We start from the raw sequence: 21674 nt of genomic DNA, 5'->3' as shown, positions 1-21674 counted from the left end.
TTCAACTAACCTGAGGAATTACAACACCCTGCCCGTTAGTTATATATCTGCCACATTTGAAGCAGAAAATGAACTCTTTACAATGGTTCTTTTAGACTGTCAGGTTACTGCCTGGTTCGACCCTATCAATATACTCTTTTAAGTCTCAAGTATTTTTATCTAGCTTTGTTAATACTCCCCATAAGCCAAGCTTCTAAAATAACACGGTTTTAAAGAAGGTTCCTATTCTGCGAAGCTGAGCCAACTGGTTGCATTCAGAGGAGCTTTCCACCTTCTCTATTATCACCACCCTAAATTAAGCTCACCTGGGGAAATGATGAACTCAAATAGACTTAATAATTATCCAGTGGTTGCCTTAAGGTGTAGACATGTGACTCAGTGCCTAACAAGATTATCAAGCTGGGTGATGGAATTACAGATGCAGCAAACCTGAGAGCTGTCTCCAGTTCTATTCTAGAAACATTCCAGGAATTACTTTAATTCTTCTGGTGCTCAGTTTCTGCTTCTTTTCTTTTCTTTTAACTTCTAATCTGAAACTAGATAGCTGAGATAATCACTGGGGTAAAGAAACTGACTCTTTTTTTTAAATGATGGCTTAATGTAAAGCATCGATCAACCAAATCATTTGGAGCTCAGGTTACCAATACCAAGGATTGTAAATGCTAAATTAAAAATTCACAATAGCAATGTGGGATTTTTTCCCCTCTAAATTAACAAATCTTTGAGTAATTCATGCAAAGTGATAGACTTCCAACAGGAATAACTCTGGAAGTAACAGTTCAGCCAATAACAACAGTTAAAACTGTCTTCTGGAATGTTCACTGATTAAAATTCCTTCATGCAAAGGAGAGAATAGCATACATATTCATATTTTAGATGAGTATTCATCTGTCTGAATGGCAAGATACCACATAGAACATAATTTTATCTTCTGAAATTAAAAGCCCAAATTACTCATTTTTGGTTTGTTTTTTTTTGGGGGGGGGGGTTGGGGATGAAAGGCTTTGGTGTTTACCTACAGAGTTTCGGACTGCAAAGCTTAAATTCAGGAAACCACCTCCCTTCAGTTTCAAGTATTGCAGGTAGGCAATAAATAGGGATGGACTGTGATTTGAAACTCACTCTTTTCCCCAGTATTTTCTACGGAGTGCCACAGCCAATAGGTACTCAGTGCACTGGTGCTTAGAATCCCACTTTCACACGTTGAACAGCTGGCTTGTGATTTTAAGGACAGTACTTAAAGGTGGTTGCTATGTCACTGCTTTCCCTTGTGAACTTAGTTCCCTTAGTTTCCTTTGTGAACAAGTATCAGATTTCCAATTTTATAGATAACAGTAATAACACTTCCTGTGGAGACCACTGTGAAGAAAAACTAAACAGTGTGTCTGATTGAGAGCCTCAGAAAGTTACTAAACAAATACAAAAGTACATTTAGCATCTACTTAAGAACCCATGTGGACCTACTTTGTGTCATCCTTTGAATAAACCTTGCACAGGGCCCCTGCAGACTCCTGCTGTGTTTTGCAATACTGCCTGAGGGAGAATAAAGTTAGGAGAGGGTGATTTTAAAACTAACCAAGTTGGAGAAAGCTGCTGGGTATCTGCCAGGTTATGATTGAGTAGTTAGTGCAAAGATCTCTCCTACTGTCATGAGTCCTGAACCGAACTGTCTGACTAAACACCTAAATAACAGAAAGGAATATAATAAAAAATGCAGAGATAAATGCATAGGCATTTGGCTAGAAAACCACTGCAGCTAGAAATAACAGATTAATCTTATGGGATAAAGAAATTTTTCTGTTTTGAGCATTCTTAGACTTTCTTTATTGCAGAAACAGCTGTACCCCGTTCCTGGTAGGTCCTTTCCCTACAACACCCACAGTGTGTACTTCAGCTCAAGTCTGTCTATGTAATTTATCACCAGTGTCTTCTTCAAGATCATTGGTGTAATTTTAGATGCTTAATTCCTGCTGGGTGTAGTACTATTTTCCAGCTTCCACAACAAATTGATTTACTCCAGTATAAAGACTTCTTGATCATATCACAGTCATGTTGGAATTTCATTTCTGCTCACACCTCGTACTTTACCATTTGTTTACCTAAAAGTTAATGCAGTTCTCTGGTTCTTTAAATATATTTTTTCGAAACAAGTCCAGAATTTTAGTGATACGCACTTGGAATTTATTTATTTATTGAGTACAATACTTTTTGAGGCATACTTTCCAATAACTCTGTACGATACCTGGAAATAATTTACTTTGTTATTACTCTAGCATGCACTGATAGCAAGAGATGATACTACTTTGCATTTGTATACCACATCTTCAAAAAGCACTCCACAGACCATACAGGGATCACTAAATGCAGAAGAACTCTTCTAGGGGAAAAGCTGGACAGACATCTGCATAAAGCAATGCTACACAACAACATATGATAAGCAAAAAGGAAGCTTTCTATCTTGTTCTTGTTTGTGGCATTGCAGAAGGAAGTCCCTCTTCTTGTGTAATGCCACTCTGCTTATATAACTCCAGGAGAGTTTTAGTCGAGCTCAATTACATATTTTGCTAGGATTCACCATCAGTATCTCTATATTTTCAAAGGTCAATGACATTTTTAATTACCATAGGCATTCCGAACACTTTCCATTTTATCTGAGTGCTGGTATTAGTCAGAAAACATCCTTTACTACAAGGGTCATTAGAACAGGCTTGAAGGAAAAATGCCTCCTACTAGAGTTCTAATAGTAATTCTCAAGCATGCTGAGATCCCAAGCTCTAATTTCTGGAAATCAGAAAACTGTTTTTTTTTAGATTATTTATCTGTATAATTTTAGTTTTAGTATCAGACCTACTTCAGCACTTGCAAGTGAGGTCGTATCTACAATCACAACCGCTTTCAAGTGAAGCAGAGGTCAGTAATTACACAGAGTTTAGGCAGCACCTTCCAGACTGGCTTTTCTTTTTTTTAAGAAATGGATGCTATTTAGTTTTTGACACATAACCTCTCTCACAGATCAAAAATCCATCCATCTCTGAAGTAGAGTGTGTATAGCAGGAAGATAATATAATGTGAAGGGTAACTGTTACCACTGATCATGACAAGAGTCAATAGTTTTAAGTGAAAAATGAAGGAACAATTCCTGTATATAGATGTTTTGGGTTGAAAAATACATTCCTAGTATCTAATATTTATTGTCTGGAGGGTCAGGTACTTTTTTGTTCATTTGTTTTACTTACGCTAACTTTCTGCTTTGCACAGTGCTGAATCCAGTGAAGGAACAACTCCTACTGATACCACCTCCATCACCAGAAGAGACGAATGTGAGTTTGACCGACATGACTGCCAATCAGTAAGTCTGCTGGATTCTGAAATGAACAGAGAAATAAATGAGTTGAAACCTTGGCAGTTCAGGCTCAGACCTGCACTGTTGGAAGTGCTGAGTGGAAATCCAGAAAAATGGCAGATTAAATAGAGAAAAAACACTTGTCTGCTATACAAGTTTCCTCTGTTGCCACGCACAGAATCATAGAATCACCACGGTTGGAAAAGACCTCCAAGATCATTTGTCCAACCTCCCACCTAGCACCAATATTTCCTCACTAAATCACGTCCCTTAGTACAACATACAATGTTTCTTTAACACTTCCAGGGACAGTGACTCAACTCCCTCCCCCTAAGCAGCCCACTCCAGCACCAGAACACTCTTTCAGAGAAGAAATTTTTCCTGACATCCAACCTGAATCTCCCCTGGCACAACTTGAGGCCATTCCCTCTAGTTCTATTGCTAGTCATGCAGAAGAAGCTGACCCCCACCTGGCCACAACCTCCCTTCATGTAGTTGCAGTGAGTAATAATGTATCCCTGGAGCCTCCTATTCTCCAGACTAAACAACCCCCATTTCCTCAGTCACTCCTCATAAGACTCGTGCTTCAGACCCCCCCATCAGCTTTGTTGCCCTTCCCTGAACATGCTACAGGGCCCCGAGGGGGGCCCAAAACTGAACACAGCACTCAAGGGGCGGCCTCACCAAGGCTGAGTGCAGTGGACAATCACTTCCCAGCTCCCACTGGTAACACTATTTCTTATACAAGCCAGGATGCTACTGGCCTTCTTGGTCACACTGCTGGCTCGCGTTCAGCTGAATGTGGATCAACACCCCCAGGTCCATTTCTTCTACACAGTCCTTCCAGCCACTCTGCCCCAGGCCTGCAGTGTTCCCTGGGGTTGCTGTGGCCAAAGTGCAGGACCCAGCATTTGGTCTTGCTGAATCCACAATACAACCAATTTGCTACTGAATAGTATGAAATGAAATCTCTTACTATCTGTAATTGCTGACTGGTTTTACAATTAAACTACATAGAAACCAGAACAACCTCAGCTCAGAGGCTGTTTGCATTTCTGGCTTTAAAAAAGCCCTGTAACTGTGCCTCTGTTTAAGGAGTTCATGCCAACCCGTGTATTGCCAAATCAGTTTGAATGCCAGAAAAACACTTAAGTTCTCGGCTTAGTTAGGTCCAAAAAGTAGTTCCTTATATCTGTGCAGAGCCACACTCAAGTCTGGCAGAACTGGTTTGAGTGGGATACTTAAGCCCAAGGCAGAAGTCTGGTTTCAACAGTAAATTTCTGTTTTGTGCTCCTCCTCCAGCAAAATCTCCTACAGATTGCTGTTTTCTGTTTTCCATCAGTCAAATTCTTGCTTTCTGGAGAACTGTGCTCTTTGCCATATGCCTATAGAATCCAAGTTGCAATGTAAGTAACAGACATAATCCTCAAAGCAGCTGCAAAAAATCACCCAGACAGTTAATATACAGAAGAATTCCCTTCCTTCTCCCCTCAAGCTGGTGTAATATAAACACCACAACTAGCAGCTTTGGTTTTAATGAGGCCATAATGGGGGCCAAACCCTAATTTCCTCTCTCGGTTCTTACGTCTGACTAATACAAAACTTGATTTGAAATTATTGAGAATTCTTAACTGATTAAAAGAAAATATGATATATATTTGCATAGAGAAGAACAAACTCCTAGGAAGAGCTCTAAATGCAGATGCTCCATGCAAAAGTTTTTCCTATATTATGAGTGTGCTTCAAAGATTAGTGAGATCACCCCATCTACCAATGTAGATACTGGAAAGGAGCACCTCCACTAAACCCTGCAGGATCTCACTTATGCATAGCTGTAAGCACTTACAAATACTAGTAGGTTGTGTTTTTAACAGCACTATGTTCAGAGCTCAAGGCCACAAACACTGTCATGCCCAGCTGCCATGGACAGCTAGATTCAAATGCAATTCTCACACATTTTCACAGTTCCTTTAAGAATGAGAGAATCTGAATGATGCTAGGAAAGCACCCTTAAAGGGGTTATCTCTCTTAAATAATGCTGATAAAGTCAAATACCTCCTGGTATTCAACTGCATATACAATACTGGTAGTAACCTAGGAATGTAACAGCTCATTTCATACACAGAATCTGACAAGAAGTCCATAGGAAGGATGTAATGGCAATAATTTAATAGTAAGAGACATTTACAAATGCAGTTGTTTAAACATGGATTTGCTAGCCAGAGTACCTGTATAAAAGTGCTGAGCTATGTTACAACTATCCTGAGTCGTCCCAGATTCAAGTGCCCCCTTAGGCTAAGAATAAATCAGATAAGGACACCCCCACACTGCTTCCACAAAGCTGAGTTTCTATCTGTCTTCAAAGGTGTAATCTCTGCTCCACAGGCCAATGTCTTCAAAACTCCTCAATACCAGGATTATACCCTGGGGAGCAGAGGTACTTCCTCACTCTTAATCTTTCCGAAAACCACAGAATGTGAATACAACAGCATGAGGCTGGCATATGTGGAGCACAAAAACAAATGGCCAAAATGAAGGAGTTTACTGCCAGAGGCCATAGAAACACTGAACAACTGCAATAAAACAGCATCTTCAAAAAGTCTTTTAACATTACTGAATCCTACGCAGATGTACAAACTGCTGGATACTAACATACTCAAATATATTAATACTTGCAACTTTGTAAGATTGAGATCCTCAGGTCTTAGAAAATATGTTTATAATATAAATCAAGAGGTGAATTTTGTAAAATTAAGAGAGTATCCTTGTTTGAACTTTGTATTTCAATGACTTGCTATGTCCCACAAGACTATTAGCATTTCACCCTCAGTATGATTATCCAGACATACAGGGCCAAACATTTGAGTTTTTATGCAGCAGTGAGTACGCTGCATCTGCATGTTCTCAGTTAGCACTGGGGGATTACTTAGGCCAACGGACCTTCATCTTCTACAAAACAAAATCTGGTGTCTGTGTTTGTGGCTAAACTTTTCCTACCCCAGTCACATACTTAATTGTTTTAGAGCACAATGGCTTCAACAATTTTATGTGGAAAACATGACTCACTGACTTCTTGCAAAATACTTCTGCTTGTGTTTTGCACTTTAAACTCGTAGCCATGACTTTCTTTTAGCATCTCCAAGAGCTTCTCTTGAACTTGATAAACTACTGCTAAAGTATTTGTACTGTCTTAACGTTGGATTCATTCCATTTGAGAATGACCTTTCAGTTAAGTGACACACACTTCCTTCTAGTTGTGCATCTGCAAAAAACTGTACCAGACTTCTGTTTCCTCCAGCTAATTGTAGAAACTTGCATCACACTGATAGCCTGGGAAGCAAGTAGCTCACTATCTCATAAGGATATCGGTACCTACCGTTCACTGGCTTCAATAAGCAGCAGCTGCTTGTTACTCAGACTAAAAACCACATAGAAATCAAGTAAATTATACTATGTACTACGTTACTACAGAAAACACTGAAGAACAAAAGACTATTCAATACTCATGATCAACATAAAGTGACTTTAAGATCCCACTTATGATTCTGGATACGTGTCATGATGATGACAGTTTGCCTTATACCACTTCATGCTAACTTTTCCCTTTATTGTTGCTGTAATTTTTAGACATAATTTTGTTTGAAAAGTTACATTAGCTGTACTTGGGAGGATGACAGAGACATTCTATCTTCTTGTTAACTGAGTTAATTTAATTGTGCACATAACAAATGTATTTTCACAACACAGCCCTCTTGTGTTGTGTTGTGAAAGGTCCCTACGCTGGAAGGTTGCACGGTTGTAGAAAATTCAATTCTCCACCATGATAACCATAAAAATTTGCCCTTGTTGGTTCTATAACATTTCTCCCAAACGTCAGTTTTCAGTGTATAAGTAACACAAGATGAACACTCAAGGACTTCAGAAACATAAAATACTGTCAAACTTTTTGAACAAAGTCTTAGGGATGTTTGGCCTGAACCACTGGAGCTTCTTCCGGTGATTTCAATGTTCCTCGGAACAGGCTGGAAATTTCTAGATCTCAGCACTTACTTTGCAGCAGTGGAGATCCAAACAACCGACCTTTAAAGTTAATGAAACTCCTGAGATGTGATAGCAGCACAGCTCAGCCCTAATTACTCTAAGTTATATGTAATGAAGAATGACAGAACAATGAATGAAGGGACCATCCTGTGCACAGCACAGTGTTGAATTCAGTGGGAAAATAAACACTGTATTTAATCTTTGCTCTCAAACATTCTTTAGAAAAACCACTGACCTCAGTAGCAATGTCTATTTGCTAGAAAAACATTCCAAATTTATGATTACAACCCCTTAACTTTTAAGCATTTCTGTTCAGTTATCACACAAATATTCTATTTATACTGTTTTTGGCAGAACTAAGAGAAATTTCTCTGGCTATTTTTCTAGAGATTAACAGACACTTGAGTCAGGGAGACAAAAGTGCTCAACATCCTACATCTCAATACTGCTATTTTAATGCAGCTTTAAGCATAAATAGGGACCCTTTCTTCAGATACATCCTTTCCATGAAAATTTGCAGTACAATCCAAATAGGTTTTATGTAACCCACCGCAACACAGAAATTCTGATTTCTGGATATCATTCATCTAAAATTAGCATCAGGCACCAACACATATAACCTGTAACTAGGCCACCATATGGGCAGGGCAATTACAAATAATGGAGAACTTATGTTTGATATTTTATCAGATTTACATGGTAGAACAGAGAGAAGTAGCTGCCCGCAATGAGCTTTTGAATATTTTCCCCCTGGTCTTGTACTGTCCATTTCTGAACCACCAAGAAGTAAATTTTGCCTCATTTGCAATTTTCCTGCTCATCTCTTTCTCCACTCTGGCTCCTATAATGAGAAGAAAACACAGTTTACAGCTGATCTTGCTCAGAGTTGAGCTGAAAAATGCAGTCTAAGCAGGAAACCATCTTGGTGCTGTGAAGTCCAGTGGATGTAGCTGTACAGATCCACAAGCAATCATTCTTCTACCACATTCACCAGACACTTCTGCACGTTTAGGACTGAGCAATATGAGCAATAACAAAGCAGCTTTGCAGCAAATGGAAGATTTTGCTTCTCTACATATGTGCACATGCATTCCACAATTTTTTGGCCCCAAAACAAGCCTAACTCAAATTGTTAGACAGGCCCTTTACTTTGCACCACACTTTCTTCTGTCTGGTTGTATTTTCAACATCCCAAATGATTTGGGAGTATAATCCCAATCTCAATAATAATTTAGGATCCTAAGATCTAGTTACACTGATTTTTACTTACTATTATATTCCTATTTCACATTATTTAGAAAGATAGGGCCTCAAAGTATCACTCATTTACATACTTCTGAAAATTGTATTTGTTCTGAGCAGATTCAATTCTTAAGTATATATTTAAATACTACATTTCTGACATACTTTCCTCCTAACTATATTCAAGCTATAAAAACAAAATCAGATAAACAGCTTTGATCCAAGTTACTGCTTTAGTTATTAGGCCTTTCTACAGCTTTATGCCAGCTTCTGGAAATGAAGTTTGCCATGCAGCAATAAATTTCAATATCATAAGCAGTCAGCTCAGACAGCTTCTCCTGTGCTGGAAGTAGTGTCTCTGATGTAATGTTTCTAGTGTAGCTCTTTGAACACAGGACTCAACTTTCAGGTCCACAGTGACCTGTTTTTCAAGCCTGCAATTCAATATGTTACTGTATTTCTAATTACTTTTCATCTAAGCATACAGATCCAAGTTCTAATCTCAGCAACAGTTGTGCACAACCAGAGGAAATCAGTCATTTATTCCAGATTTCCCCTAGAATCTGGGCAGCAAAAGTTAGCCCGTATTCAATTAATGACCTGGAAACTATTTTTCAAGACACAATTTTGTGGTCAGTTTTGTACCTCCCTCTAGTGGCAGCAGGTATCAAACAAATGAGGCACAATAGAGACCTAGTCATATACCACACACTGACTGTAATAAGAGAAGGATCACAGATTGCACTTAGCCAAAATCCCCGTTTACTTCCTTTGCCAGTATGTGGCACGTCCATGGAGCCACGTGCAGTTTCTCCCCATTTTGCAGACACCAGAGCTCTTCTGGTTGCTCTGAGTACTTTTGCACTAAGATTTGCTTTCCTCTTCAGGGAAAGGCACAGAACAACCCACCCATTATCAGCTGATTTATGAGCACAGGGCTTGCTCCTAGCTTCTCTGGTTTCAATTTCAAACCTGATGACAAACTTGCAAGCTTGAATCAGAGACTGAGGAATGCGGCAGGCTCCATGCGCTAGTCTGACATGCAGCTTTTTCAGCATTGGCAGAATTTGACTCTGCAGTGAGCTACATTCTAGAATACTTAAAAACAAATTCCTAACGAGAGAAGAAGCAGATGGCTTTGGGAGAGAGCAGTTTACAAGCAGTGAAGTGGCTCTCCCATTACTGACAAAGAAAAATTTGCCCAACAGCAAGATACTGATTCCTACATTCCGTCTTTCAGAAGCTTCTCCTTAATTAAAACTCCCAAGGAAAATTCTTCTGCAAAATATTTCTCATTCTTCCTGCTTTCCCCAATCTATGCCTTAATATGTGTACAGATAGACTTGCTGTATGAGACCACATCTCCATCCACCACCTAATGCAGAAGCCTGCTGAAAGCCAATTGCTATGTCAGTTACAAAATAAGAAATGTTCTTTATCACAGACTTAGGGGCTTCAGTAGAATCCACTACAATGCATAGATATCTACATTTTGACTATTACACTGAGAAGGGTATATTAACCAAAACAGATGACAATCTTCCACTAATAGTGCAACGTAATGTGTTCTACAGGGTGTGGGATGTCTTTCGATACCTTCATACTGAAGGCTATGAATCACATAATAACAGCATGTGTCCCAGGACACGCTTCTGAAGTAGGACAAACCATTTGTCATTTTGCTATCTGATCATAAAAACTGTCCCTTTATTAGAGCGAATGGTCTCAAGTTGTGCCAGGGGAGGTTCAGGTTGGATGTGAGGAAATACTCCTTCCCCAGGAGAGCGGTCAGGTGCTGGAACAGGCTGCCCAGGGAGATGGTGGAGTCACCAACCCTGGAGGTGCTCAAGAAACGTTTAGATGTTGTACTGAGGAACATCTTTTAGTGGGAAATATCGGTGACCGGTGGACAGTTGGACTGGGTGACCTCAGAGGTCATTTCCAACCTTGATGATTCTGTGAATTGTGCCATTAAGTCAACTTCCTATTGCAACAATGTTTTATTCCCACAGATGTTATCAAGACAATCTTGTACCACAGAAATAATGAAGTTAAGTTAGGAACAAAATCTCAAAGAATACTGGAAAAAGAAGTGGCATACAAAATGTCATGTAACAGGAAAATAGTTGTTTGGAAAGAGACGGTTGTTGTATTTTAAAGCAAAGCAGTTTCTTTAATGCTGAGTAGGCACAGACTTACTTTCTTCAAAGTCAGTATTTCCAGCACTGATTAGTGAATCTTGGTACCCATTTTAAGATAATTGAAAAGGGAGTAATTTTTAGAAAGGGACATGAACATTTTGACAACCAAGAATGTTTCTCACTGTCTAACAGCTGAATTTTCAGACATAATTTGGCACATTTAAACATTTTACATAGGATAAACTTCCCCAGTATCTTCTATCAGAGGCTTGTACTCGTATTTTCTAACAAATCAGGGTAGGTACCATAGCACACCAACACTATCCTGTGCTGAAGTTCCCTTTCTGTAGACACTCCATAGCCATGAACATTTCCTTGTGGAAAAAAAACAAAACTTAACCTTCTAGTTTATGTGAATATATATCTGTACTTCCCCCTTCATTCCCTACCAATTCCTAATACATATGCTCTGACATTCATGGCCCACATTTTCTTTATGCTGTGATTCTCTTCTTTTATTTGGTTTGAGTTTGCTCTTAATGAGGTGAACTTCGCACAGCCCAACTCCAGCTCCTATAAAATCCGTCTTAAATGGCCAGATTTACAGATTTTGTATAGAGGAAAAAAAGTGCACATACCACACAGCTGTACCTGGAAACAGATGTTTTACTCCCTTTAAACTGAACTAATGAGGGCAGGAATATGGAACAGATAAGACAGGCACATTTCCATCTAGATTTTAAATTTGAAATTTTGGAGATGGCACAGAACAGACTGGCCCTTCCACATAAGGGGAGGGAAGAAGGGTGCTAAGTCCACTCACAAAATCTGGACAGCTGCACTGATGTCCAGGCTCTCCCACTTTGCAGCCTTATGGACCCCAGTGTCAGTTCTATCCATCAGCTCACAAGAGTATTCCATAAAGCGCAGCCTCCATCTTCCTTCCAAATCAACTGCTATAACTCTATTGAAATCAATTTATTTACAGAAGTTGATCCTCTGTGTCTTTGCATTTATCAAGAGTAAGAATTCTCTAGATCACATTTTTCAAGGCTTCTGTAAAACAGAAAGCAGATCAGGTCAGATACTGTGAAAACCTCAGCGTCTGATGAAAATCTGATGAAAGTGAATAATTTTTAAACTAACTTAACCCACCACCATGGCCTTAAAACATAGAGTCTCATGCTGCTAGTTCAGAAACATTTTTAGCATCATTACTTCTCTGCCCAAACTTGCTCCCAAAGACACGTTCAGAGAATGGAAAAACTGTTGTGATCATGATTTGGGCCCATACTGGAAAACATGTAAATAATAAAAAGATAACCAGATTTCCCCTGATTCCTAGCTTAAACTTAAAATAAATAAATAAAAATCTTGATTTGCTTTCATATGTTGTTCATCAATCTGCTCCCTTACAGAATGGATCAGATGCACAGCAGCAAGAAAGAATCATCTGCTGTATAAGGCTATGTGAGACACGGTCATTACATGTAGAGCAAACTGGGTTTAGTGGGGCCCTTTTTCCCCTCGGGACTGTGGTAATATAAATTATTAGTAGTAAAAATAAACATTGGCTAGCTTGAACTTCATTCTCTCAGATCTTATTTTTGTGATGGAATTAGCTAAATAAAGCCCACTTGAAAGAATGTTTAATTGCAAACTACCCAAAAAAAACAAAGTTGAGATAATTTGTTCTTAAATATTAAACACTCTAAAGTAGATTGCTCTGGAAACAGCTGACAGAGTAATGTATATTAGGATACATATGAAAAAATGAATAGTTAATCAAAACGCAGTCTAAACCAAATTACATTTACTTTTAAACTAGATCTTCAAGTTTTGTCAGTCTGATTCTGCCTGGAAGACTCTTGGATTATTTCAGACCTAAACAGAATTGCAACAATACACTTTTCAAAATCATAAAAGAGTTAAACTCACAGACTCACTTGTGGACATAGTTTGACTTTGAAAGACCAAGATGATCTCCACTGATCACTAAACTTACTGCTCCTTAAACCTATTCCAGTCCAAAAACGTTAGCTGAGCAAAGACTACTGTTCCAAGTGCTTATTGTAAAATGTTTATTTTCCTGAAAGGTGGGTAAAGAGAGCTGACATAAACAGTTCTGACAAGAGATCTCTAAAGGAGTGTGGTGATACCTTCTACCAGAACAACTGATTACAGAGTTCACATCTGCCTTGGCCTCCACAAACTTCCTCTCTTCAGCCCTGTGATCTTCTTACTGCTATTAAATACAAATATTTCACAGTCAGCAAATACAGAGTATCTGTTTTGGTACATTAAATCTCCCTTTCGTTACTCATTAGAAGTTAATAAACCTGCCACATATTTCTTAAAAGTATTCCTAGCAAGACAAGAAAATGATCTCTCTCACGCCAGTGAAATTTGCAAATAAACAAAAAAAATATACCTACTCTAGAAAGGAACAAAAAGTAGATAAATGGTAACCAAAACCACAGAGAAAAATGATTGTAAAAACTAATATATGGCAGAAATTTTCTTTGGAGGTCCACTGTGTGCTGTGGCATGAAAACAGACTAGTTGTAAAGCACTGGAAGTGCCGTACCTAATCAGCCACATGTTTACCTTCTCACTTATCAATAACTGACATTAACGAGACTTCTGCCAGAGATAATAAATTCCTGGAAGTGACAGGCTCTTCTCAGTCACTGAGCATAAGCACAGATGAGCTGCTCACTGGAAAAAAGACAGACATAACTTGAAGTGCTCAGCAGAAGTTGCTCAGTAACAGAAACTGTTGAGTTCAAACCACACTTAGGCCAAACAGTAATCGAATGTTAAGGCCTCTTGAAATGTTGTGAATAGCATCAACAAATGTGACAAGAATCACTCATGAAAACGAGTTTCATTTGTGCACAAAAAAAAAAGTACAACAGCAAAATTCCCGCAGAAGAAATAAGTGAGTCCTTCTGACAGCTTATTTCTACTTCTACCCCAAAAGGTGCAGGTAATTCCAGCAAAAGAAGCATTCTATGTGAGCATTTTGCTAGTAGAGCTGAATCTTTTTGAATTTTATACTTTAGCATTTCTCTTAGCACTCAGAGCTATGCCATCACCTTCATAACACAAGTCTTCTTAGAGCTTCACCAGAGAACTTTGGGTGTGTAATAAATCTAGAATCATTTTGAAAGGTATCAGTAGATTGCAGGTAACATAAATAATAGCCTACAGCTACATTATCAGCACCTCGCTGCCATCATAATATTGGGATTATTTACTACTAAGATACTTCTGGAAGGAACAAAGCAATCCAGCAAGGCTGTACTTTCTATCAGCATCCTTTATACTCATACTATCTAAGTTTACTGTGCACTGTAACAGCTTCTATACATGTCTCTTCTGCTAATTCAGCCATGTTGAACAAAGACATCATTTTACACAATCTGTACCCAATTGAGCTACGAGAGCAGGAATCTGCAACACAGGAACTTTACAGATGTAGAGAAGGGTTTATTACTTGCATTACTTAAGATGCTAAATTGACTTTGTTAGTACAGATGTATTGCTTTAAAGCATCAGAAAAAAGAATTGCACTGTATATTTTTATATATATAATCTTATGGTATTATAATTTTTATAATTGTACTATACATTTAATATAGCTGCAAAAGCTTTTAATGTCATATGGCTATGCCATTAAAAATACTCACCTGATACAAAGATATAGCAGTATTACATTTAAGTGCAGAACAGACTTTTCGATGGCTACAAAGCAAGTGTAGAACATTTACAACTCCATTTGAAAAAAAAAATCTGTGCAAATTCTTCTTGCCTCACAGAGCAATAATTATTTCTGTGATGCAAATTGACTGAGTTTTTGTTACCCAGACTTCAATACCAATCTATAAACCAGTTATATTTGAGGGCAACCTTGCAGCATAGGATGGTACCAGCTCACAGAACAGCTCTCCCTGTAAGCAAATTCTCCCAGTTCCTTTTCAGCAGGGATGGAATGAACTGTAATGCTAACAGGCACAACCACTCAAGAGCATGAAGAGCTGTTACATATGATCAATGAGAAGAAGATGGGAGGTGTCAAATCAGTTCAATGTACACACTGATCCTGAACTCATCAGCTTCTACTCTCCTAAAAAAATGAGGTCAAATAACAGTCACTTTCAGAATGTGGCATGTAACTAAACTCTACTTGCAAAAATTCAGTTATGGAATGTAAACACTGCAGAAATTCAGTGGAAATTCAGTGCACAGAAAAACTGAATGTTATTTCCATCATATTTTGCCTGCACTGATAGAAACGTAAACCTGTTCATGCTAACTCCATACACAGTAAACACTGCAACCCTGAAGCACACTGGGGTCTCCCAGTTTCCTCCCTGTTTGGTTATCCATTATGTCCTAGCACTGGACGATGCCTTTTTTCCCTTCTTCCCAAATGTGGCAATTTACACAGAGGTTATGTAAGTGCAAAGAATTATGGAAAAATGTAAGTGGAAAGTACAGATTCTTAAAAAGCACTTGAATAACTCAAATGCAGCTGAACTGACATTATTCAGACTTTCCAGTCTTATTCAATACTGGATTGAAACCAAGCACAAGGCATTTCAGGCCCAAAGAACGTTTTGAAGAAAACTGAGTACCTATATTTCAAGTTTACAGTATCTGTCTGGGAAATCTCTGCTACCTAAAGACAGACTTACCTATCTCCTCACAGAATCAAACAAATGGGATGAAAACTAATTACAGAGAAGTCTGGATCAGCTTGAAAACACAAGGACTAACTCAGCCCCAAAGAACACCCAAATGAGAAACGTGGATTCAAATGTCAGTGTTCTTCCAGCAAAACACAGATGTAGATTCAGATCCAAATTTTACACCGAAAGTTCACTTCTAACCTGTGCAGACACAAGCTCGAGGCCCAGCTCAGCATTCCTTCCACACCCAAAATTGGAGTTCTGCCTGAATAAGGAATGCCAGAGAGATCTGAATTTCTTATCTTTGCGGCAGATCTTGTTTGGCGATGTATGTGCCTTTGAACCTGCCAAAACTCAAATGTGTGACAATGGTAAGCAGTTCAGTTCCAAGACTAATTACATTTCATAAGCTTTCTCTTCCGGGACGCTTATAATAAGGTGGAGCTTTTTCATAAGCTCACCTAACTGTTTGTACCTCCTGCATACAGCTATATATTCCAATACTTCTCCTCACAAGCAATTTTCAACAATGGAAAAGATCCTAGATTTGTATAAAGAATGAGAAGCAAAGGATATGAGTTATATATTCCCAAAATGGTGAACATTTAAAAGTATGGTTATACAAAACGCAACATAACAAAGTAAAATAAGATTTAAAAAAATTAAATTTCACAGAGAACAAGAAACAACTGAGTAAATAAGTAATAAAAGAGGGCACCTCGGCTTAACAGTCTCTGCTTACCATACTCCAAATTCACAGGACAGCATCATGCACAAAGATGCATAGTTGGTTGTTGTTGTTTTTCCCTTAAGTTTTGAATTGAATAGAAATTATGGTTTCAGGCACCAAGTATGTGAAAATACAATGGTTTAAAACAATCAGCTCTTAGGAAGCATAAACTGATAACAGAAATTGAAAACCTGGAAGAAGTGGATAAAAATTGCTTAGTCCGAAACAAACCTATATATCCTTCTTGGACTAGGAGAGGTGTCATCTTGTGATCAGAACTAAATCAAGGATTCTGAGCACCTGCAGCCAACAGAGGCTGGCTGGCAGTTTTAGCACAACTTTTGTAGGTATAATTTTGGACTGTCACCAGCCAGTCACCTTCCAAATCACATTCTGGCCAATAATGTTCAGGATAATTCAACTCTGTTCCTTTTTGCTCAGGCCTTAGGCCAAGACCAAGCATACATATTAAATTAATATTAAATCTACTACTATTTTACATAAAATGCCTGTTTCTCCTTTAATCTAGTGTCACTGTTCATTTCATCCAAACGGCATAATGATGAGCCCCTCTGAGCCATTTCTCACTCCCTTGTTTTTGTACAACTTTCTATACCCAGAGTCCTTGCTCTCTTCTGGGGCACTACAACTCTATTATCCCTCTTTCGGCATTTGAGAGAGCAACACATTAAAGTCCTAACTTTCCCCTCCCAGTGGTCTGACTTCCTTTTTAGCTACAATGGTCCCACTCCACCTTTCAGGTTCTTTATAAGAAAGGATGTTGCAAAGGAATATTAAGAAGGAATTAGCTGTGGAAGGGTGTAAAATGATGTTGGTGGATCTGCCATTTACATGGTCCCAGGTCCCCGCCTGAAATGCTCCTAAGGAAGCAACCCAGTGCTGCAGTGAACACCACAGAGCAACTTTGCTGCTGTTTTTCATCTTGACAGAAGGAAATAATTTCGTCTTAATATTGCCCCTAAGGGAATACCATTGCATAACAAGCTGCTGGCCTATATTTCCCTGTTCTTAGATCCAAGCTCTTGCCAGGAATGCCACTCCTTCACATCAGTTACTGACTCTAGAACAGAGTACAGCACAGACACAAAGGATAGACACAAAGGAGCTTCCAACTCACAGATGCCTTTTTACTCCTCTAACAGTACCCAGAACCTAACTAGAGGACAGTTTTAACAAGCTCATTGCTCACTACCACACTGCAAGCGTTGTATCTCTGAAAAGTTCCCCTCCAGACCTGAGGCCCTAAGTGAGCTTGGTCTGCCCCTCTGTAAGACCTCCTCCTTGTTTTGGCACTATTACATGTAGCATTTACGTCATCCACCCTGCAGAAATCAGGGCAGCAGCATGGAAGTGAGCAACTGCATGAGAAACGAACAGAAGTGAGAAGTTCAGAATATTCATGTTCTGTCAGACACCACCACATCTTTCTCAGACAACTCTCTCCATTCAGCACAAAATGTTCCCTCGGATATATGTTGCATTGTTTACATTTAACAAATGACCTTCCTATGCTTTTTTGTTTGTTTGTTTTAAAGCCCTTCCAAAAAGAATACGTAATGCCTCTCATTAAAAGGTGTAGTCCCCATATTACAGCTGTTAAATCACAGTTACAGACAGACTGAGTCTAGCTACCAATAAAGGAAATGACAGAACCAAGAGTTCTGAGCACTGGTGCTGTACTCTGTCTCTGGTTCAAGCTCCCATGTTCAAGAAATATGTAACATTATTTTTCCAAATTCTTTCAAGTTTTTCTGCTTGATGAACAAGCCAATTTCCACGTGGCCCAACTTACTTAAAATTTATTAAAACAGAAAACTAAATTCTGTCTGAAGCAAACTGTAACTGAGCCATGACTCAATAGTTCAATCCATATTTAGGAGCAAGTAAAATACAAGTAGTCCATACAACACCTCCAAAACACAAACCACAGAGGATGGTGCAAACGTTGTCCTGCTTCTTTTTTTTTTTTTTTACTCTTCCACCTGCTCCAGCCAGGCACTGACCTCATAAGGAGTTCCGCGGTGTTTCCTGGCACGAACGTGTTTTCCCCTGGATAAAACGCTCCCGCATCTCCTAGCGCCTGTACAGCCCCCGCGGGAACACCAGCGGCCCGATACTCCCAGGGAGATCTCCCCACCCACCCCTCAGTAGGCGACAGGCACCCCTCTCGGTGTCCCGCAGCTCTCACCGGTGCGCTGCCGGTGCCTCGGTAGCCCCGCGGCTCTCGAACGCTGCCCCTCTGCTGATGCCCAAAGCGGTGCTGCTGCTGCCACGCCGCTTCCCGATACCTCTCGCCGGCGGAGGCCGGGCCGGAGCTCCGCCGGGACGCAGCGGGCCGAGCCGCTGCCTTTCTCCGCCCGGAGCAGGCTCTCCGGGCTCAGCTTCTCGGAGCTCCCGGCCAACTGCCGACTACCCGTCCCTTCGGCAGTCCCGCAGCGCTGCCGCCGCGGCTGTCGGGGATGCGAAAAGGCCGCGCCGCCAGGAGGGCCCCGATAGCCGCCGCTTATCGCCGCCGTCCGCCACCCAGCTGCGCTCCGCTTCCAGGAAGCCGAGGCTCCGCAGCGGCTGTTTGCTGCTGGACGCCGATCGCCCCGTCCCGCTCGCTGCCTCCCTCCCTCCGACCCCCCTCATGCTGGCAGGGGGGCTGGGAAAGTGCAGCGAGGCTCCGGCACATGCCGAGCTTGCGGTCTCTGCTTGGACCCTCTGCTATTAAGCAGGGCGCATCCGCAGCGCCCTCTCGCTTCGTGCAGCGCCGTATTGAGGGCCGGCTCCGCACGCCGGGCCATCCACCCCTGCCCCGCGCTCGGCCCGCACCGAGGTTCTCACCCTTTTGCTCCTCAGACATTTCCTCCCTTCTCGCTTTTCCCATTCATTGCTCACTCCTCCTCCCCATACTCCCCTCTGAGACTCCATCCTCCTATGACCCTCATCCATCTTTCCCTCATCACAACTTTTCTGTCTCCCATTGCCATTCCCCATTCTACCCTCCCCCGTGTTTCCTATTACCAAACATGTGCAGTGTGTTCTTTTGAAGCCCTGTTAACCAAAGTCCCCTCTGACACCCCCCCCCCATATCCACCACTGACCTTGCTGCCTCTTCCTCAGGCAGGCACTGCTCTGCAAGGACGAGCTCCCTTCTGCTGGCTTGCTGGGCTCCTTCCGGGTAAACCTGGCAAGAAGATGTGAATTGGTGATGCAGAAAGCATGAGATCCTCCTAGGTTCCTCACCTCACCATATGAGCCCTCTCTGCTCACAGCTGCCAAAGGCGCTGCTGGACGTGTGCTCCAGCCCCAGAGGTACCATGAGAGCTACACCACAACATCTCGCACTGCACAGGACTCTCCTGAAACACGGACTGTGAAATGCAACAGTGCGGGTACGGTCTCATGCCTCAGAGCGCCAGCTCAGAGCAGGTTGGAGCACGCTGGGACTATTTTCAATCAGCGTAACTGGATTTGCAGGAGGACAGTCGTCAGAACACCAAATCTGTGCAGGATCCCTACAAAACCACTGCTGAGCAAGAACCCTTCACAGTGTCATTTCCTCTCAACCTATAACAAACTTCACAGACCAAACCCGCAGCTCACACCAACGATGAAGGTTCCATCACTCCACTATAGATGTCCGTATTTAATTCAGATGAGGACTGGTCTTACTTATTGTTATTTCAGTTTATTTTGTTATGATCTTTGTTTGCTCTGTCTTCATCTGGTGTGTTTATGCAGCTCAAGCTTGGTTTTGATTATTTTTAACTGCATTGCAGATTACTTGCTCAACTGTTTTGTTCACATTCTCCTTTTCCATGAAACTGTAATAAAACACTTGGCTACAGAACTTCCAAATTGAATACTGATGTTCAGCACAGCTAACTATGCAGCAGGGTTCAAAGCAAGTTCTATAATGTAACAATTTACATATCCTTGAAAACAATGGATACAAACTAAAAACTATTGTTACAAGCTAGTTTCACATTCTTCCGCAATTTTCTTTAACATAAATACGTTTAGTAATATTATTCATATAAAATACTCAATAGTTGCCACTGTTATAATATTTAGAAAGAAAAGCTAAAACACAACATGAGATGTCTCTCAGACCTAAAGTGACACACACAAAAAACACTGGCACCATTTTCTCTTATGATCTCACACTTCACAAGCATTAATTCAGCCACTCAACGTTCATCACAGCTCCTAAGGCATCATACATACTTTTTCTGTAAGTAGGAGACTTAACAAAGCCTCCTGCTTATTCCCATGGAAAGTCCAAGAGATGCAAAGAGCAACAATACCACTATTTGATACAGCAAATTCTCAGCTACAAAACACTATTTTTCAATGCATTCATCACCGTTAGCTGTGTGTTGTCACCAGTGACGGACAGGAGCCTTCATGCTGCACTCAGAAACATCTGCACCAGTGGAGGTCACTACTGTCAGTGTCAGCACTGCTGAAATGCAGCACCACAGCCTCACTGTGCCAGCATCCACTGCTTGGTCTCCATAAACATTCAGCCATCGTTGATGAATGTCAGTGGCTGCCTTTTTTTCCCTCCGCAGAGGAAATCAATTCCCTCCTTCACTCCATAAACACTTCCACATCAGACACCACTCTGTCAGACTGCCCCTCTGCTGCCAGCTGTCACACAGCAACAAAATGGAACAGGACATTGGTGGGAAGGTTCAGTCCCTGCTGCCACACCACCAGCATCCACCTCTGATGTCACAGGCCAACATCACAAAATAGGAGGCATTACTTTCAGAGCAGTCCTCATAGAAAGATCATTCTACAACGAAATATTTGGGATGGTTGAAAACGTATCCATTTACCGTTCTAGTCCCGCCAGTGTTCTGGAATAATCAGACTAACATACGTTTTATTGTTAAAGTATTGGCTTAAGTGACTTCTGTTTGGTTTCTAAACCAACTGAACAACAGACAAAAAACCCTGAGCAGACTGAAGTACTCAGGAAGATCCAGACTAAACCAACTTCTAACAAAGGCATCTGTTAGCCAGAGCTCTGTTTATGCCAGCAATAGCTAATAACTCTGTAGTTAGTCTTCTTAATAGAGCTGTTATGCTGACCTGGAGAAAGCAAGCTCCTCTGGGTGTCTTATAGTAAAACTAATCTGTAGTTAAATGCCTTCGGAGTTCTGAGCACAGTATTTCTGCTTCTTTCTGCATCTCTCTGCCCACACTGGAATATTTTAGTTCATGGTGTCACAGATCAGGAGGGAATGACCAAGTAGCTGACAGAGGCAGAGTTCTGAAGCAACAGGGGCAGAGGCTGAACTCACACAGCTTCAGTATTTCCAGATGTGACATACATGGAAGAACTGAGCTCCTCCCCTTGGCTTGCTCTTTTCTGTTTTCACTTATTACCACTGCATCGGTACTATTTGGTTAATAAACAGTGACGGTTCTACTATATTATTGTATAAACGTCCGTCTAGGCTCTGTAG

At 40.7% G+C, this 21674-nt stretch overlaps 1 protein-coding gene across 7 annotated transcripts in view; it reads right to left on the bottom strand.

Annotated features, from left to right (window-relative positions):
• RIPOR3 (RIPOR family member 3) overlaps positions 1-21674 on the bottom strand; it is a 47034-nt gene that overhangs the window by 22707 nt on the left and 2653 nt on the right. For 2 of the 7 annotated variants that reach the window (XM_072350545.1, XM_072350543.1), the window contains exons 2-3: positions 19299-19381; positions 3237-3365 (exon numbers count right to left, since the gene is read on the bottom strand). In XM_072350545.1, the coding sequence (XP_072206646.1) occupies positions 3237-3337 (101 nt within the window). In that variant the 5' untranslated portion in view covers positions 3338-3365; positions 19299-19381. Of the gene's footprint in view, positions 1-10; positions 235-3236; positions 3366-18400; positions 18897-19298; positions 19382-21674 lie in introns of those variants that run through there. The other 5 variants (XM_072350544.1, XM_072350546.1, XM_072350547.1 and 2 more) reach the window with 3 other exon arrangements.

This window comes from Excalfactoria chinensis, chromosome 15 (genome assembly GCF_039878825.1).
Source record: "Excalfactoria chinensis isolate bCotChi1 chromosome 15, bCotChi1.hap2, whole genome shotgun sequence".
In the NCBI taxonomy this organism is placed as follows: domain Eukaryota; kingdom Metazoa; phylum Chordata; class Aves; order Galliformes; family Phasianidae; genus Excalfactoria; species Excalfactoria chinensis.
The sequence above is the reverse complement of the archived record's forward strand: the minus strand, read 5'-3'. Positions and strand labels throughout refer to the sequence as shown.